Raw genomic sequence first — 14,057 nt, forward strand, 5'->3', positions numbered from 1 at the left:
GTCTTTGCTGGATGAACACAGACCAAAGGGAAGTTGTAGACTTGTAAAATATTCAATATTTCATTTGACACACACGTTTAAGCATCCTGAAATGGAAGAACACTGTAACTACTTTGGAGTTGAGTTTGTGAACATCAATATAAACCAAGCGCTCTCCTTTCAGCTCCGCTCGGGTGTCCAGCAACGTCTGAGAGCAACATCTATCTCTGCAGCAGCTAAATGCTCCCCAGTGTTCAGCAGGTAGTAAACAACCTCTACTGCAGGGCTGTTTGGTGCCGAGCTGGCAGCGCACGGCTTCTAGAGTTCAAGACAGATGAGAGAAGTGAGACTAAAAGTGAAGAGTTGAACTCCTTAGTCTTTGCACAGTCACCGAATCCATTGTTCATGTAAAATGTTGATTATTCACCTTTTTATTATCCCTTATCCTTAACATGAGAGGAGCCACTTAAACATGTCCTTCAACCCTGAATCACGGTCCCATGTCCAGACTGTAACCACCCATCGTCTTTGCAGTTAAGTAGAGTTTGTGAGTCAGAGGAAAATGGCTGCCATGTGGTCTGCAGGACAGAATGAAATGAAGCTGAAATATTTGGTTGGTAAACTAATGTTGGAGAAGTAGATGTTCTCAGTCAACAGCTTCTTCTCCTCTGTACAATCTTCACTGACTTTGTTTGAATCGTTTTTAAACCAATGCTTTTGCTCTAGGTGAGACGGATGTTTCGCTTTTTAAATTCCATCCAGAATTTCTCTACTCAGCATGAGCCATATAAAATACACCCCCATGAAAAACAAATAAATAAAAGTAAAACTTTTTACTCGTTAAACAAATGCAAGTCTCATTCTGTCACCACATGACAAATGTTTCATGCTGTCTGCATCACAAACTGCTGAGAGCCGACTGGAGCTGAAATTCAAACCCCTGCTTGGCCGGTTCTCACTGAACCACAAGAAATGTTTTGGTTCTTTCTTTCGATATAGATGGAAAATATGCACATGGACACGTCCTCAGTCAGTCTGGGTTATTTTCCTCTCCACGGGACGTCCTGCAGAGGCCTCACAACATTTCCAGTTTCTGTGCCGCAAACAACTTTGTCTTATCTGGGGGAAAAAGGAATAAAACAAATAGAACCCGAGTGACAAGAGTGGTTTATTGGTTTTATCAACTGGCAGGTTTGCCAAAGCACCATAAGAAACAAAGCAAGCGGTAACCCGCGTTAATACATTTCAATGGCAGCGAGATGCGTTCAGGAGCAGTGGTATTAAAGCAAGTTAACAATTCAAAAACTAAACATTTACAACGTGGAAGATAAGGGGGTTTAAAAACATCTCGAAAACAAATGCACAACTTGGGACTGGTTTCAGACTCTGCATGCTGTGTGCTACACTTTTTAGAGCTGGCTGCAATTCTCAGGGAACTGAGCCACACACACACACATACGCACTCACACACACACACATACGCACACAGAGAGGGGGAAGGGCAGCAGGACACACTGCAGCTATAAAGAGGGATTAGAGAAGAACACGCAGATACTCACTCACTCCCATCTGAAATGCCAGCCGGCCCCATCCTGCCACTGCTGAGTACACGAGCATCTAGCTCTGTGTGTGTGTTTGTGTGTGTGTGTGTGTGTGTGTGTGTGTAGGCATGCAGAGGGTGGGTTGTGTTGAGGGACAACTCAGCTTTGAGTAGTGGATCTGGAACAAAGTGGCTCAGGAGATGTGATTTCTATTCCCAAACGTTCGTGAACATTATTAATATTCGGGGGGGTTAAGGAGCACAGGTTAGGGAGGACAGATTTCCAGGGACTCACTGTGGAAAACCAACCAGGGGACAGACAGTCAGAGGAGAGACGATAAGACAAGTACTCTTAGCTCAGTGCAAGCAACTGCCCCCCCCTGTGAAGTACTTTGAATGAGAGCACTGTGAGCTGGATAACCACATGTATCAAAACCTTTTATCAAACAATGCGGCGACGCTTGAGTGACCGATCTTTGACTGAAGTGTTACTTTGAACAGGGAGAGGAGGATGGAGTTCACGGACACAGTGAATCTGCCCCACAGATTGTTACAGGCCAGCAGCAGGGACTTCAGTGGTAAGAGGCCTTGGCAGTTGGAAAGTGTGGCCTGATGATAGATGATGACAAGACTATAGTGAGGCTTCACTAGTCATATGACTGCAGTGCTCAGGATATCTTCACCTCGGGGACGAGAATCCAAAACGCAAAAAAACAAACAGTGAAACAAACAGGGAGCTCTTTTTTTCACAGTTTTTTTTTCTATCTTGGTCAGGAGCCATTCATTTGCACAAAGAAAACACAAATACACACAAAGAAACGACTTTTCAGCTGGAAGAAAATCAAGTAGAAGAAGGAAACCAAGGGGCTTTGGTCCAAGTGCTTCAGACGAGCAGAGCAGACGGCTGCAGACTGTTAAACACAGGTGCTCTGTCAACGGCCAACATGGCGCCGCGGCACGCTCTCACTTACATTAAGAAAAATAAAAACAGCCAAACTCCATAGAGTATTTACATTTTTCATTCAGTGCATAATGGAGATCTCCTCCATTTCTCTTTGTCGAATCTATACAAGTCCGTTTAGTAAAAGCTCTACAGCGTGAGGAGTCAGTGCCGAGGAATGCTCGTGTTTAGAATTGGTTCTCAATTGGTCCTGGCATCAGAAAGTCCCCGGCCGGCACCTTCCTTATTAAGTCACAGACAGAGCCGCTTGTTTACATGCAGAGCAGTGCCGGGCCGCGGGCACCGGAAGGTCCCTGCTCATATTAAGTTTCTCTGAGGCCCCAGCATGTGACAGTGCTGGAAGCTGAGCGTATATTTACACAGAGTTGGGTTTGGGTGCTAAAAAGAAAACAAGCAGTTTCAGGAAGGGCCGAGTGGAACTTGTGAAAACAGAACGGTCTTTGTTTTGTAAGGAGCTAGTACCTTTATCTGACTATGTAGCATTAGCATCTCACTGCAACAATAGAACCCAGCGCTTCTTAGAGGACATCTATAACTCTGTACGGTTACTCACATCTAAACGTTTGACCTCATTGACAAAATCACACCTCTGTCTTTTGACCCTTTCTCTGGTTTTAAACAGAAAGATTAGCTTGGACAAGGGGAGAGAGAAGAAAGTGGGTTAGACCATCAAGGAAACTGGTCTCTAGTCTACCCACACGAGGAGGAGTGGGAGTGGTGGCTTGGCTGTGCGATGCAGCGCTCACTAAAATACCTGGTTTTTCCAGAGGAGGTTCGGATATAAAATAGAAGAGAATAGAAAACAGAATAATTTGGCATTGATTGTTTACGTCAGAGCAGAGAAGACGAGCTGTGAAGGTCACAAAGTCTTTTCTCACTTCGCTCAGTCTTGAAGTTTTGTCTTTGCCATTTCACCCGTCGGGTTCTGTGCCTCCGCCTCCGCCCCTTCCTGATGGAGCAGACTTCAGACCACACCTACTTCCGAGCGCGCTGATTCGCCAGGCTCTTCATGAAGCAGCAGGTCACCGTGGCGATGATGACGATGCCCACGAACAAGGCGGAGGAGACGCCGACGACCAGAGGGATGAGGAGGAGGTCGGCAGCTGGGGCAACCAGAGGAGATGAGAGGGAAGGGTTAATGGAGTTTGCTGCTTGATAAACTAAAAGAACACGTGATCCAGAGCAGTTTGAATTTCCAGACCTATGAACTCTATGCTGAACAGAAAATAGGTCAGCAACTAAGATTTGTACGTCCTAATATCTGTATCCGTATCCATATCAGTCAGGCTCTAATTTGTACATTATAAACTCTGGATGTTTCACCTGCAACTGGATGGGACCAATATTCATAAGAATAACATTTGACATAAGTTGTAATGAGGATCACTTCATTCAAACCACCTCCAGATGAAGAAGATTAACGTCAGTTCATTGATTAACTGAAAATGTATCTTTTATCGCTACTGGATTAATTATTTCAGATTCAATTTATCAAACTCAAGTCAAAGTTTATGTACTTGAGTTTTAAAATGTGATGAATCCCTTGATTTGGGACAGAAAGCTGAATATCTTTTGGTTCAGGTCTGTGAGTCTGACAAAACAAGATTTTCAAGATTTCACCTTGGGCTCTGGGAAAAATATAATAAGCAGTTTCACTTTTTAAATATTCAACATATTATTCATGGGAAATAAACAATCTTTAATTGCAGCATTATTGCCAAGCAAACTTTAGAACCAAAGAATCTCAAATAAGTTCCTTCATTCATTTTAAATAGCTGCTGTAAGGAAATCAGAATTTCCCTCAGGATGAGAACAAGTGAGATTGAGCTCATATCTAAATATTTAAAATCCAAAAACTCGAGGAGCAAGGACCTGAAGTCTGCAGGCGAAGGATGAAGAGAAAAATCAATCCACTTTAAAATGTGTAGACACCGTTCAAGGTCGAGAGTAATCCTGGGAATTTCAAGTTATATTTACAGACCAAAGGCCGATCGAACAGGGGCCTGATCCCCGTTTGATCCGTCAGTTCGATCCCGGGTGGATCAGATCCAATCTTAGTGGAAGATGAAAGATAGCACTTGTACCATGACCCCACTCCCACCCCCCACAGCACCAACCTAAGAGGACACACTCACCTCTCGCGTACAGGTAAACGGTCACTGCTTTCGATTCCGCTCGGACCCCCGTGTTGTACCAGCCTCCGTGCGGGTCCTGACTCCACGCCTCGGCATGACACGCGTACATGCCCTGATCCTCCATGGTGGCGGCGTGGACCCTCAGTCTGTAGCTGATGGCTGACAGCCGGTCGATGCTGATCTCGCTGCCGTTGACGTAGATGTCCGCAACGCCGTCGTACATGAGAGCAGCCACCTGTGTGGGTTTCACTACAACTGGAGGCTCTGGCGAAGCAACATCAGCGGCTGAACCCTGACCCCTCTTGAAAACCGGTGCAGGGATTGGCCAGCGCAGCCACTGGACCTGCACCTGGGCGGGGCCGGTGGTCGTCACAGTGGCGTTGCAGATGAGGGTGATGGTGCTGCCTCTCTTCAGCAGCGGGCCCCGAGGGAGCTGAGCTGCAACTGAAACCAGCACATCTGGGAAAGGGAAGTGGTGGATAGAGGTTAGACTACATGTATGTGTCAGTATAATGTGGTCACAGGACACGTTTTCATCTCAATTATGTGATCTGAGATTTGAGGAATTGAAGCGTTGGCTGGTGGTCCAGCCTTGAGCCAAATAATCACTGGAAGAGGACAACAACTCATTATTTATTCCTTTTTCAGCAAAACCACAGTTCATAAAACACAAAGTGAAACATGTCATAACATTAATGGATTTTTTGGAGGCAGCTATGAATATCTAATTTTCACAAATTAAATAGAAACTTGGAGATGGGTCAGTTTTCGGGGGGGGGGGGGGGGGTTGTTGCAGACTTGAGCCCAGCACATCGCAGCCAAATGGCCCAAAGCCCAGACCACCGGGGGGGGGGACACTCAGCAGATTTTTTAATCTGTCCTCAGACCACAACAATACAGCACTGACCGAGCAGGAAGTGCACTCAGCAGTGGACAGAGAGCAGCACTTAGACTCGATCCAGTTACACAGTGTTACTTTTATCTAATACTTGTGTTAACACTCTGTTTTCCTCCCTCACACACGGGCCTCATTTGTGGCAATGACAGTACAGACCGAGAACACGAGTGACTCCGCCCACCTTTGGTCTTCAGGTTGACCGTGACTCCCTCGGACTTCTGGGTGAGCGTCGCCGGCGTAGACGGGCTGGGGTTCGTCCTCCCGGCGTACACGCTCACCACGCACCGATACACCCCCGTGTCGGACGGCCGGGCTGAGAAGAGCTTCAGGGCGTACCTCCCCTCGGCCACTTTCTCCAAGGAGCCGCCGCTCGCCCTGCTGAGGTCATCGCCCCAGCTCACCACGCCAGCCGTGCTCATCCGGGCCACCTCCACCTGAACGTTAACACACAGTCAGTCAGTGTGTGTTGGTTTCTAGTAAAAAGTCTTGAAACAAATCACGTGTATTTCCATTCCCAGTCTGAGAATACTTAATATTACTGCCAGAAAAACTAGGTCGTGGCTTAGCAGAGTGATGACGTCAAGCAAACATCAGTGTCATGAAAAACTAACAGTCACTTTCTTCACTTTCTTCACAGCCTCCCATCAAAACTTTGCTCCCAGCACTTGAACGCCCCCCCACCTGAAGATCTGTCCTCTAGATGAATAACCACACAACAATAACGTTACTGACAGAAAATATGAGGATTAATTGTGCATATGATGAATCCCACGTCCGTGACTAAAATTATAAATAACACTCACTGTCGATTATTTTTCAATTAATCATAATCAGTGTTAGATTTCAAGCCCCTGCAAGCAGTCTTATAATGTTTCATTAGTTTTTCATTTATAAGTATTTGTTTGAATAAGATTTAAAATGTAGAAAAAAAACGTTATATACAGTATATATACTGTATATGTGTGTTCTCCCCTCAGTGACTTGGGGTTGATGTCAAAATGTGCTGAATTCCAACATGTCAGAGATCTCACTGTCTTGCCAGTGTTGCATTTTGCACGATCGCTGTGGCAGTACACACACACACACACACACACACACACACACACACACACATTCATGGCTGTCTGCAAGACAAGTTCAACGTGAGTCCTCACAGCAGTGTCAGCGTCTGGACTGCCAAAATGAAGAAGAAGAAGAAGAAGAAGAAGAAGAAAAAGAAAAAGAAAAAGAAGAAGAAGAAGAAGAAGAAGAAGAAGAAGAAGAAGAAGAAGAAGTAGAAGAAATGGCGCATTCACCCACGTATAATTTTTCAATCACTGCCCTTGAAAAAAGCCGATAAGATCCACGTAGATACTGATTTATTTGACCTGCAGTGAATGCCTATCGTTTATACTCCCCATTGCAGACAAAAGCCAGATGTTAGTGGGTGTTAGTGGGTTTCTTTAAACCAGTGCAAAAGGAGCTTAACTCTGAATACATGAGAGATGAGAATGTACCTCAACTCCTCCGCTGCCGACGTCATCGCTGCTCACAGATCCCCTCTTCATCCACTGAACCAGCAGGCCAGAGGTCACTTCAGAGGGCAGCCCCAGCACCTCACAAGTCAGGATGAGAGGAGAGCCGATCTGCTGGGTCACCTCCCCTCTGGGCGAGGACGTGACGCTCAGGGACTCGGCTGGACACAGGAAGAGACAGAGGGAGAGAGTAATAAGTCCAAAGTACCAGAAATCTGTCTTGGTTAAATAACCTCAAACCAGCACTTTAGACTGTGGCAGTGAAATGTCTCAGGAAGTGATATACAGCAGCGCACCATCACTCCTGCGGTGGAGCTAGGAAGCTTCTTTAGTGAATCACATGTCTAATGGTCGGGATAAAATGGATTACCACGTCAGCTGGGCCAAAATGCCTGACACGTCACCCACTGGTTATTATAAGCATGAGACAAAATGGAACACAATGATTTAATATTCATATTTTCCGTGCATATACTGGATTGGATTTTCAATATCGGTGGTTCATAATCTGAGGGTGAGAATCATGATGACAGGTCACGAAGTAAACCAGAGGGGTTTTTGCAATGAATAATTAAGATGATAAGATATTAATATATTGTGTGTTTATGCTCGAGACTTTCCTCCAAGATATTATTAAAATGTCTGGCATCTAGAAAAATATTAAATCAAAACAAAACTCTGTCTTTGGTTTGCAGTGTTCACAACTGGAGTGAAGCTCATGCTGCAGTTTTCTGTTCTAACAGACCATGTCTTCCGTGCCCCTGGTACTCGGCTGGTTCCAGGGGCTCTGCTCTGCTGATAAGAAGAAAATAAATCAGGTCAGGTATTCCCAGTCCAAAAGGCTGGGTGTGACGGATGTAACCACTGTTCTTATCTGGACATGCATCAGTCAACCTGCGTCTCCTACTGATATCCTCCTGGTGTCAGATACAGTGTGCTCTACTTGAACTTAAATACATTTTAGTTTTATTAACTAAAACACCACTTTCATATGTTTAGTAGTCTCCAGTTTCCTGTAACCTAAGGCTCTATCATTTGGCAGGAACCGAGGAAATAATGAAGAAGTATTAATTAAATAACAGTGTTGTACTTTTGAATAATTACAACACAAATTCTCTCCTTTCTAATCTTTAATAATAGAATTAGATCAATCACAGATTTAAGTTTAGATTATTTGTTTGATAAATAAAACGATTAAATCCCTGTCCTGTATTCAGAGACATTAATTAAGTAAAAGAAGTTACTTTTTTTGTAATTAGATGAAAATGTTGTTGATATGATTAAAGGATATAAGAACTGTTGATCCAGGTGTGTGCAGAGCCTCATTTGAAACTTCTCTAAACACAGACAACTTCTCTTTCTGCACAATAATAGACACATTATTTACACAAACAAAAGAAGACCTGTCAGACCATTGTGTGAGTCAGACAACAGAACAAAATACACAATGAAGCTGTGCTTGTCAGCGTCTGTGACAAACAATGCGTCCACTGATGAATCAAGTGCAGCTTCTCTTTAATTACCGCAGAGAAAAAGTATGACCTCAATAACATTTAGCTTCACTAGGCAGTAACTTACTACTAATTCGTTTTTGCACCTTTCATCAGGAATGACGAATAAAAAACAACCTTTGATATAATGAGTCAATCATTTCCGTCCAGTTCTTACACTTGTTCTTATCAGAGGTAGGAAATAAAGGGCGAAGCAGGGATGGTAAAACATTCATGAGCAAACAATACATGCGAGAGGTCAACTTCCCTTTCCAGTGGGTGTTTGAGGAAGGACTGTGCTGTTCTGAAAGTAATGGACACGACTGTCCCACCGCATACAGTCATCCTCTCCGAGGCAAAGGTGGGGGGGGGAGAGAGATTACTTAATCCTTCAGATCTACACGAGCGCTTCAGAAATTAAACTGAGCCGAGTGTGCAGGCAACAGGCAGCTATCCAGCTGCCGGGCCGCTCTGCTATCGACCTTTCAAATCCGCCTGGATGATCAACAAGGCAGCCGAGCATTCAGCCGGTCAGGGGCGTAGCCGGGCGGCAGACAGAGCTGCAGTTACCCAACCGAGAGGAAATTAATTGGCTCCTATTTTGTTGATTGATTGCTTTTTAGGAAAAACTGCCCAAAATAAAAATGATAGTTCCAGATCATAAATCTGCTGCCTTGCTGCTTCTGTAGTGTTTAAGACCAGAGGATCAATCACTGAATGAAAAACAACTTGAATGTCACTCAGTAGAGCTCAAACCTCCACCAAGGCCCAACTGTTCCCTTATCAATCACATCTAAAATCATTAGCAGAATAACTGATATCAAAAGAAATACATTTGAAGTCCACCCAACCAAGTGGGCAGCCAATTAGTGTCTCCAACACGTACTGTATCCAAGCAGTTACATACAGACGTGTCTCCAGTTAATATATCAACTGCCTATCCAGACAGTCAGCAAACAGCTGAGTCAGCGCTCCAGCAAGCTCAACGTTCAGTAACGCTCGAAATAACACAAACATCTAGAGTTGGAGTCTGAAATCTGGAAAACGTCCAGCGTGCTCAACGGCTCTGAAGCCCGACTGACGCCAGCTCCTTGGCATCGAGGGAGAAACAATCAGGAGCCTTGAGGTGATTGGTCGAAACCAAACTTCAGATGTTTCAGTTTTATTATCCCTGACTTACTCTGTGACCACAGCAGCCGACTGTATTATACCACATCCTCTTTCCTCACTGCGATAACATTTATTACCAACCTCGCCATATTTCTAATTATGTTTTTCTTGAACAATGACCGCCGCATCAGATAATCATCTGTTCTGCAATGTGCCTGTTTCGGTCTGACCTCGACCTGGATGGGGGGATGTTAGCACTCATTTCCATGGCACACTGACCTATTTGCTGAACAGTCAAGTTGCCAATATCCAGCGTTCTCTGTGCGATCTTCTGCCACGATCGATCGGGGTCCCGGATCCACTGCGTGGCCTCACAGAAGTACGAGCCGGTGTCGTCCGGCTGAACCGCTCTCATCTTCATCAGGTACACGTCCTGCCCGCCCCCCCCGTTCCTCTTCTCCAGCGTGATCTCTCCGTCGTCGTAGCGCTTCTTGTACGAGCGCCCGGGGACGATCCCCAGCAGGTTGTCGATGGAGATGATCTCCCTGACGGTGCTGACCTCCCCTCCTCCGGCTCCGCTCCCCGGGGCCTCGGCACCGCCCCGCCTCCCAAACATGATGGACAGATGTGTGAGCTGCTCCGACCGGATGCTGGATGAGCACGTCAGGGTTAACTCGGCCCCCTCCGGCACCGGCTGGCCAGTGAGCGAGCGGGTGAAGCTGATCTGGAGCGTGTCGGGGATCACTGTCAATGAGCAGAGAAGACAATTACATTACATCAAGCTGCTGCAGGAGCCAGCTGGGAGGAAAACAAATATGCCAATATCTATTGCCTGCGTGCCACATAGACATTTCTATGTTTACAGTAAAGTAAATCATGAAATAACATTGCTAAGAGAGACTCCGAGCCTTTTAGAGAGAGGATTCTGAATCTGTTATGAGGAAATCAAGCAGCAAAACCAAAGCGTCTGCACAAGGAAAATGATGAATAGAAAAAGATTCGATAACGTTATGGACGATGTAAAATCTCCTAAATATTTTGGACAGTGTGAGCAAAAGGATTTTAGTCTGAGTGAAGTTTGTGGTGGGAAAGAGAAACGGAAAGAAGAGTACAGACTCCAGATGGTGGAGTATTAATGGGAGCCTTGAAAGAGGAATGTAGTCTTGCACCAAGTTAAACACAAGGTATAATTAATCATTGGAAAATGTCGTCCATCAGGCCGATACAGAGCAAAGATGCTGATAAAATCTTTTCATTTTAAGTTAACACCCCCGTGACAGAACTTTTGTATGTCACAGCGAAACTAGGATCGTCATCTCTCTGACTTGAGAACTGGGTACGGCTTTGAAACTCTGTGATGGTGGATCGTGATTTAGAGATTACACCACTGAAGCCACAGATCTCAAACGTACAAACACAAGCAGCCGTGAACAAAAATAAAATAAAAACCTCCTGTTACCATATTCTGAGTTCACTGCACATTATTGGTAACTAATTCCAGCCTTTCACACTAATTTTATATATTCAATTTGATTAGATTCAATTATATAATTAGTATATATATTATTATGCATAGTTTTACAAGGACACTTTCTCATATCTTTCATATAGTTTGTTTTGTGCTTGATACCTTGCTGTTGTAAAATGGGACTTTCCCAGTTATCGTTATTATTATTCCCAGAGATGAATCAAGTCTACCATCAATCTATCTTTCTATCTATAATGTGCAGTGGGAAAATTACCATTTACTTCTTTAATCTGATCAAAAAATAGATGAATACAGGATATGATCCGAACAGATATTAAAATGCCAGCTTGCAATACTTAATCTGTTTCTATATTTTGTGCTGCAACCACACTTATATCAGTTCCATCAGACAAAGAAAAGAAGCATTTCCTATGCAAAGGACAGGAACAAGTATTTGTCAAACAGCTTCATCTTTCTTCTCTCTGTTGCAATAATAAAGATAAAAGAAGAAGTACCAGGCAGTGGAAGGTAGAGACTCATTCCTTTTTATTCCAGAAACCTGTGGTCAAGGCTTTATCCCAGTGAAACATAATTTACTGGCTGTAATCTACCACAGCCCCTCCCTCACATGTACTTTTGTCCTGCATGTCTTATTTATTGTGTGTTATGTGTGCACTGATGTTGACTGCTGCAGTAATCCAAATTGCCCCTCGGGGATAATAAAGATAATCCATCCATCCATGACATATGGACTACCTCATTATTTTGGGGTCTTTTTGTGGGATTTGTTGACAATGACAGAAGTATAGATTATTGAAGCTTTACTTTGATTAGAGTTATATAAATATACATTATATCTTACCTTTGACAACTACTGAGCCACTGTAGATTCCCTGGTATGCAGTGTCTGTGCTGGGTGTGTAACACTCGTATTTTCCCTGGTCGTCGGCGCGGAGCCTCTGGATCACCAGTCGGACCTTGTCCCCAGAATCCCTCTCAACCCGCACCTCCCCGTTCCTCACCCGGGCTTGGAAGGGTGCGTAGGGGAAACCCTTGTCCCTGGTGGACACCACTCCAATCTGGTTTCCACCTGCATCGTCCCTGTACAGTAACCACTCGAAATCCTGTGTGCGTGGGCCCTCGTATCCTGACACCACACAGGGCACGGAGAGCTGGAACCCTGCGACGCGGTAGAGGGTCCCAGGGGGAAGAGTGACGTCGCGACACACAGCACACTGCAGCACTGTGGAAGAAAAATATTGAGAGAGAGAGAGAAACAGTGTGAATGTGTGTGGGTCACGGTGTTGCCTCGCAGGATGTTTGGTACATGCACTCACTGTTCAATAACCAGAGCTGATGATGGGCTAACAGAGAATCAATTCAATAAATGCAGCAACTGTGCCAAGGGCTGGAGCAGCTTCATCTGAACAGACTGATGTGCATTATGAATGAAGTCCAATCGTCTCCGAGGGCCTCTGCCATTAATACTCTCTAATTAGGATTGAAAGGAAAAGTTCACTAAAGATAGAACATTAGTAAGTGTGCTGGAGATCATATTTGCAGGTACTGGCTGTGTTTCACACTGTGCATGTGATACAAATATATTTTCATTATCAATTTATCTGCTGATTCTTATCACAATTAATTGTTGGTCCAAAAAAAGGCTTTATTATTATTATTTCCTTTGTTATAAGGTCAACATTTAGGGTGGTATATAAAGCTAGTATTGGTTTATCTCTACATAAAGCGCACACTTAACATACATGAATCTGAATGACTCCACACACATCTCTTCACCTAATGCAGCAACAGAGATTATAATATTCTGCCCAACTTCTGAACAGTTTCTAACTTTTGTAAATAACTGCGGCAATGGAGCAGCTTTCCATTTAGACACAGATGAGACTGTGCTGAGTTATACAAACTGTACTGGGGGCCAAGTACATCCTGTTAAAAGGAAGTCTGGTAACGTGGCAGATTTTAAGTGTTCTGTTTCTGCCTCAGGTCTGAGACCAGCCAGCTTCCAGCAGGTTTTTAGCTTCATTGTATTTCACCACGTCTACTTGTCTCATTATCTGGCAACATAACCCCCCCACACACTCCCCCCATAGAATCTCTCTGAAACAGTTTTGGGCTGAGACTCCAGTATTTCAGCAGTGAAACCCTCTTCCAAAGCCTCAGGTCCTGAAACCTCTCATGCCACCAGTTCTCTCTCGTGATACTTTCGCAGAATACTCAATCTGATCCTGAGTCCGTCAAAGGTAAATGACACCGTTTAAGAAGAAAACACGACAGGGGATTTCACACATGGTTAATCATTTCCTCTTTTCAAAGAAGCCTTATCTGCGATGGCATAAAGATTATAAACATAAATGGATCTCGAGAAATATGATCCTGTTACATGCAAATGTGTTTCACTGCTACGTACTGTGTGTAAAGTATGACTTTTAAACCTGGTGGTGAGTTGCTTGGAAGTTTATTCAGAGATGTGTAGTCTGTGAAAGGCTTTAACTTTTTCTCCTGTTGTTGCTCGCCACTGGACAAACCATATGTTGTTGTTTAAAAAAAAGAAAGACGATGCAAATAACAAGAGTTAACATTTAATTAAAAGATTAGATGCTTCAAAATAAAAGAGAAGCCATAACCCTTACTATGGAAGTTAAATAATTAAATAAATAAACTAGAACGGCCCTCAGTGGAATCCATTAACTGCGTTAAGGCTCAGCAGTCCCCTGATGAACATTTAAATTCACTAAATCCAGAGTTTAATTTGCATCTGCAACTAAATGCCCACTCAAAAATTCCACTCCTCTCAAGTTTGCTTATATTTTCATCAAATCCTGTCCCATACTAAATCCTTCCACCAAGTTGTGTGGTCAAATTGTGTTTGTGATACTAACAGGGGTGAGAACATGACCTCCTTGCCTGAGGCAATTACAAATTTGGGAGTTGTTTTTTGTAG

The 14,057-nt window shown here is 44.0% G+C and overlaps 2 protein-coding genes across 4 annotated transcripts in view; one reads left to right on the top strand and one right to left on the bottom strand.

Moving 5' to 3' along the window:
• LOC128448678 (proline-rich protein 13) overlaps window positions 1–14,057 on the top strand; it is a 102,138-nt gene that overhangs the window by 2,002 nt on the left and 86,079 nt on the right. The window lies entirely within an intron of this gene.
• The window catches only part of igsf8 (immunoglobulin superfamily, member 8), a 15,768-nt gene continuing 2,840 nt past the window's right edge, over window positions 1,130–14,057 (bottom strand). For all 3 annotated transcript variants that reach the window (XM_053431303.1, XM_053431322.1, XM_053431313.1), the window contains 6 exons: window positions 11,958–12,338; window positions 9,907–10,371; window positions 7,010–7,188; window positions 5,695–5,947; window positions 4,616–5,074; window positions 1,130–3,583 (listed from right to left, as the gene is read on the bottom strand). In XM_053431303.1, the coding sequence (XP_053287278.1) occupies window positions 3,456–3,583; window positions 4,616–5,074; window positions 5,695–5,947; window positions 7,010–7,188; window positions 9,907–10,371; window positions 11,958–12,338 (1,865 nt within the window). In that variant the 3' untranslated portion in view covers window positions 1,130–3,455. The remainder of the gene's footprint in view (window positions 3,584–4,615; window positions 5,075–5,694; window positions 5,948–7,009; window positions 7,189–9,906; window positions 10,372–11,957; window positions 12,339–14,057) is intronic.

This window comes from Pleuronectes platessa, chromosome 2 (genome assembly GCF_947347685.1).
Source record: "Pleuronectes platessa chromosome 2, fPlePla1.1, whole genome shotgun sequence".
NCBI classification, from domain to species: Eukaryota; Metazoa; Chordata; class Actinopteri; order Pleuronectiformes; family Pleuronectidae; genus Pleuronectes; species Pleuronectes platessa.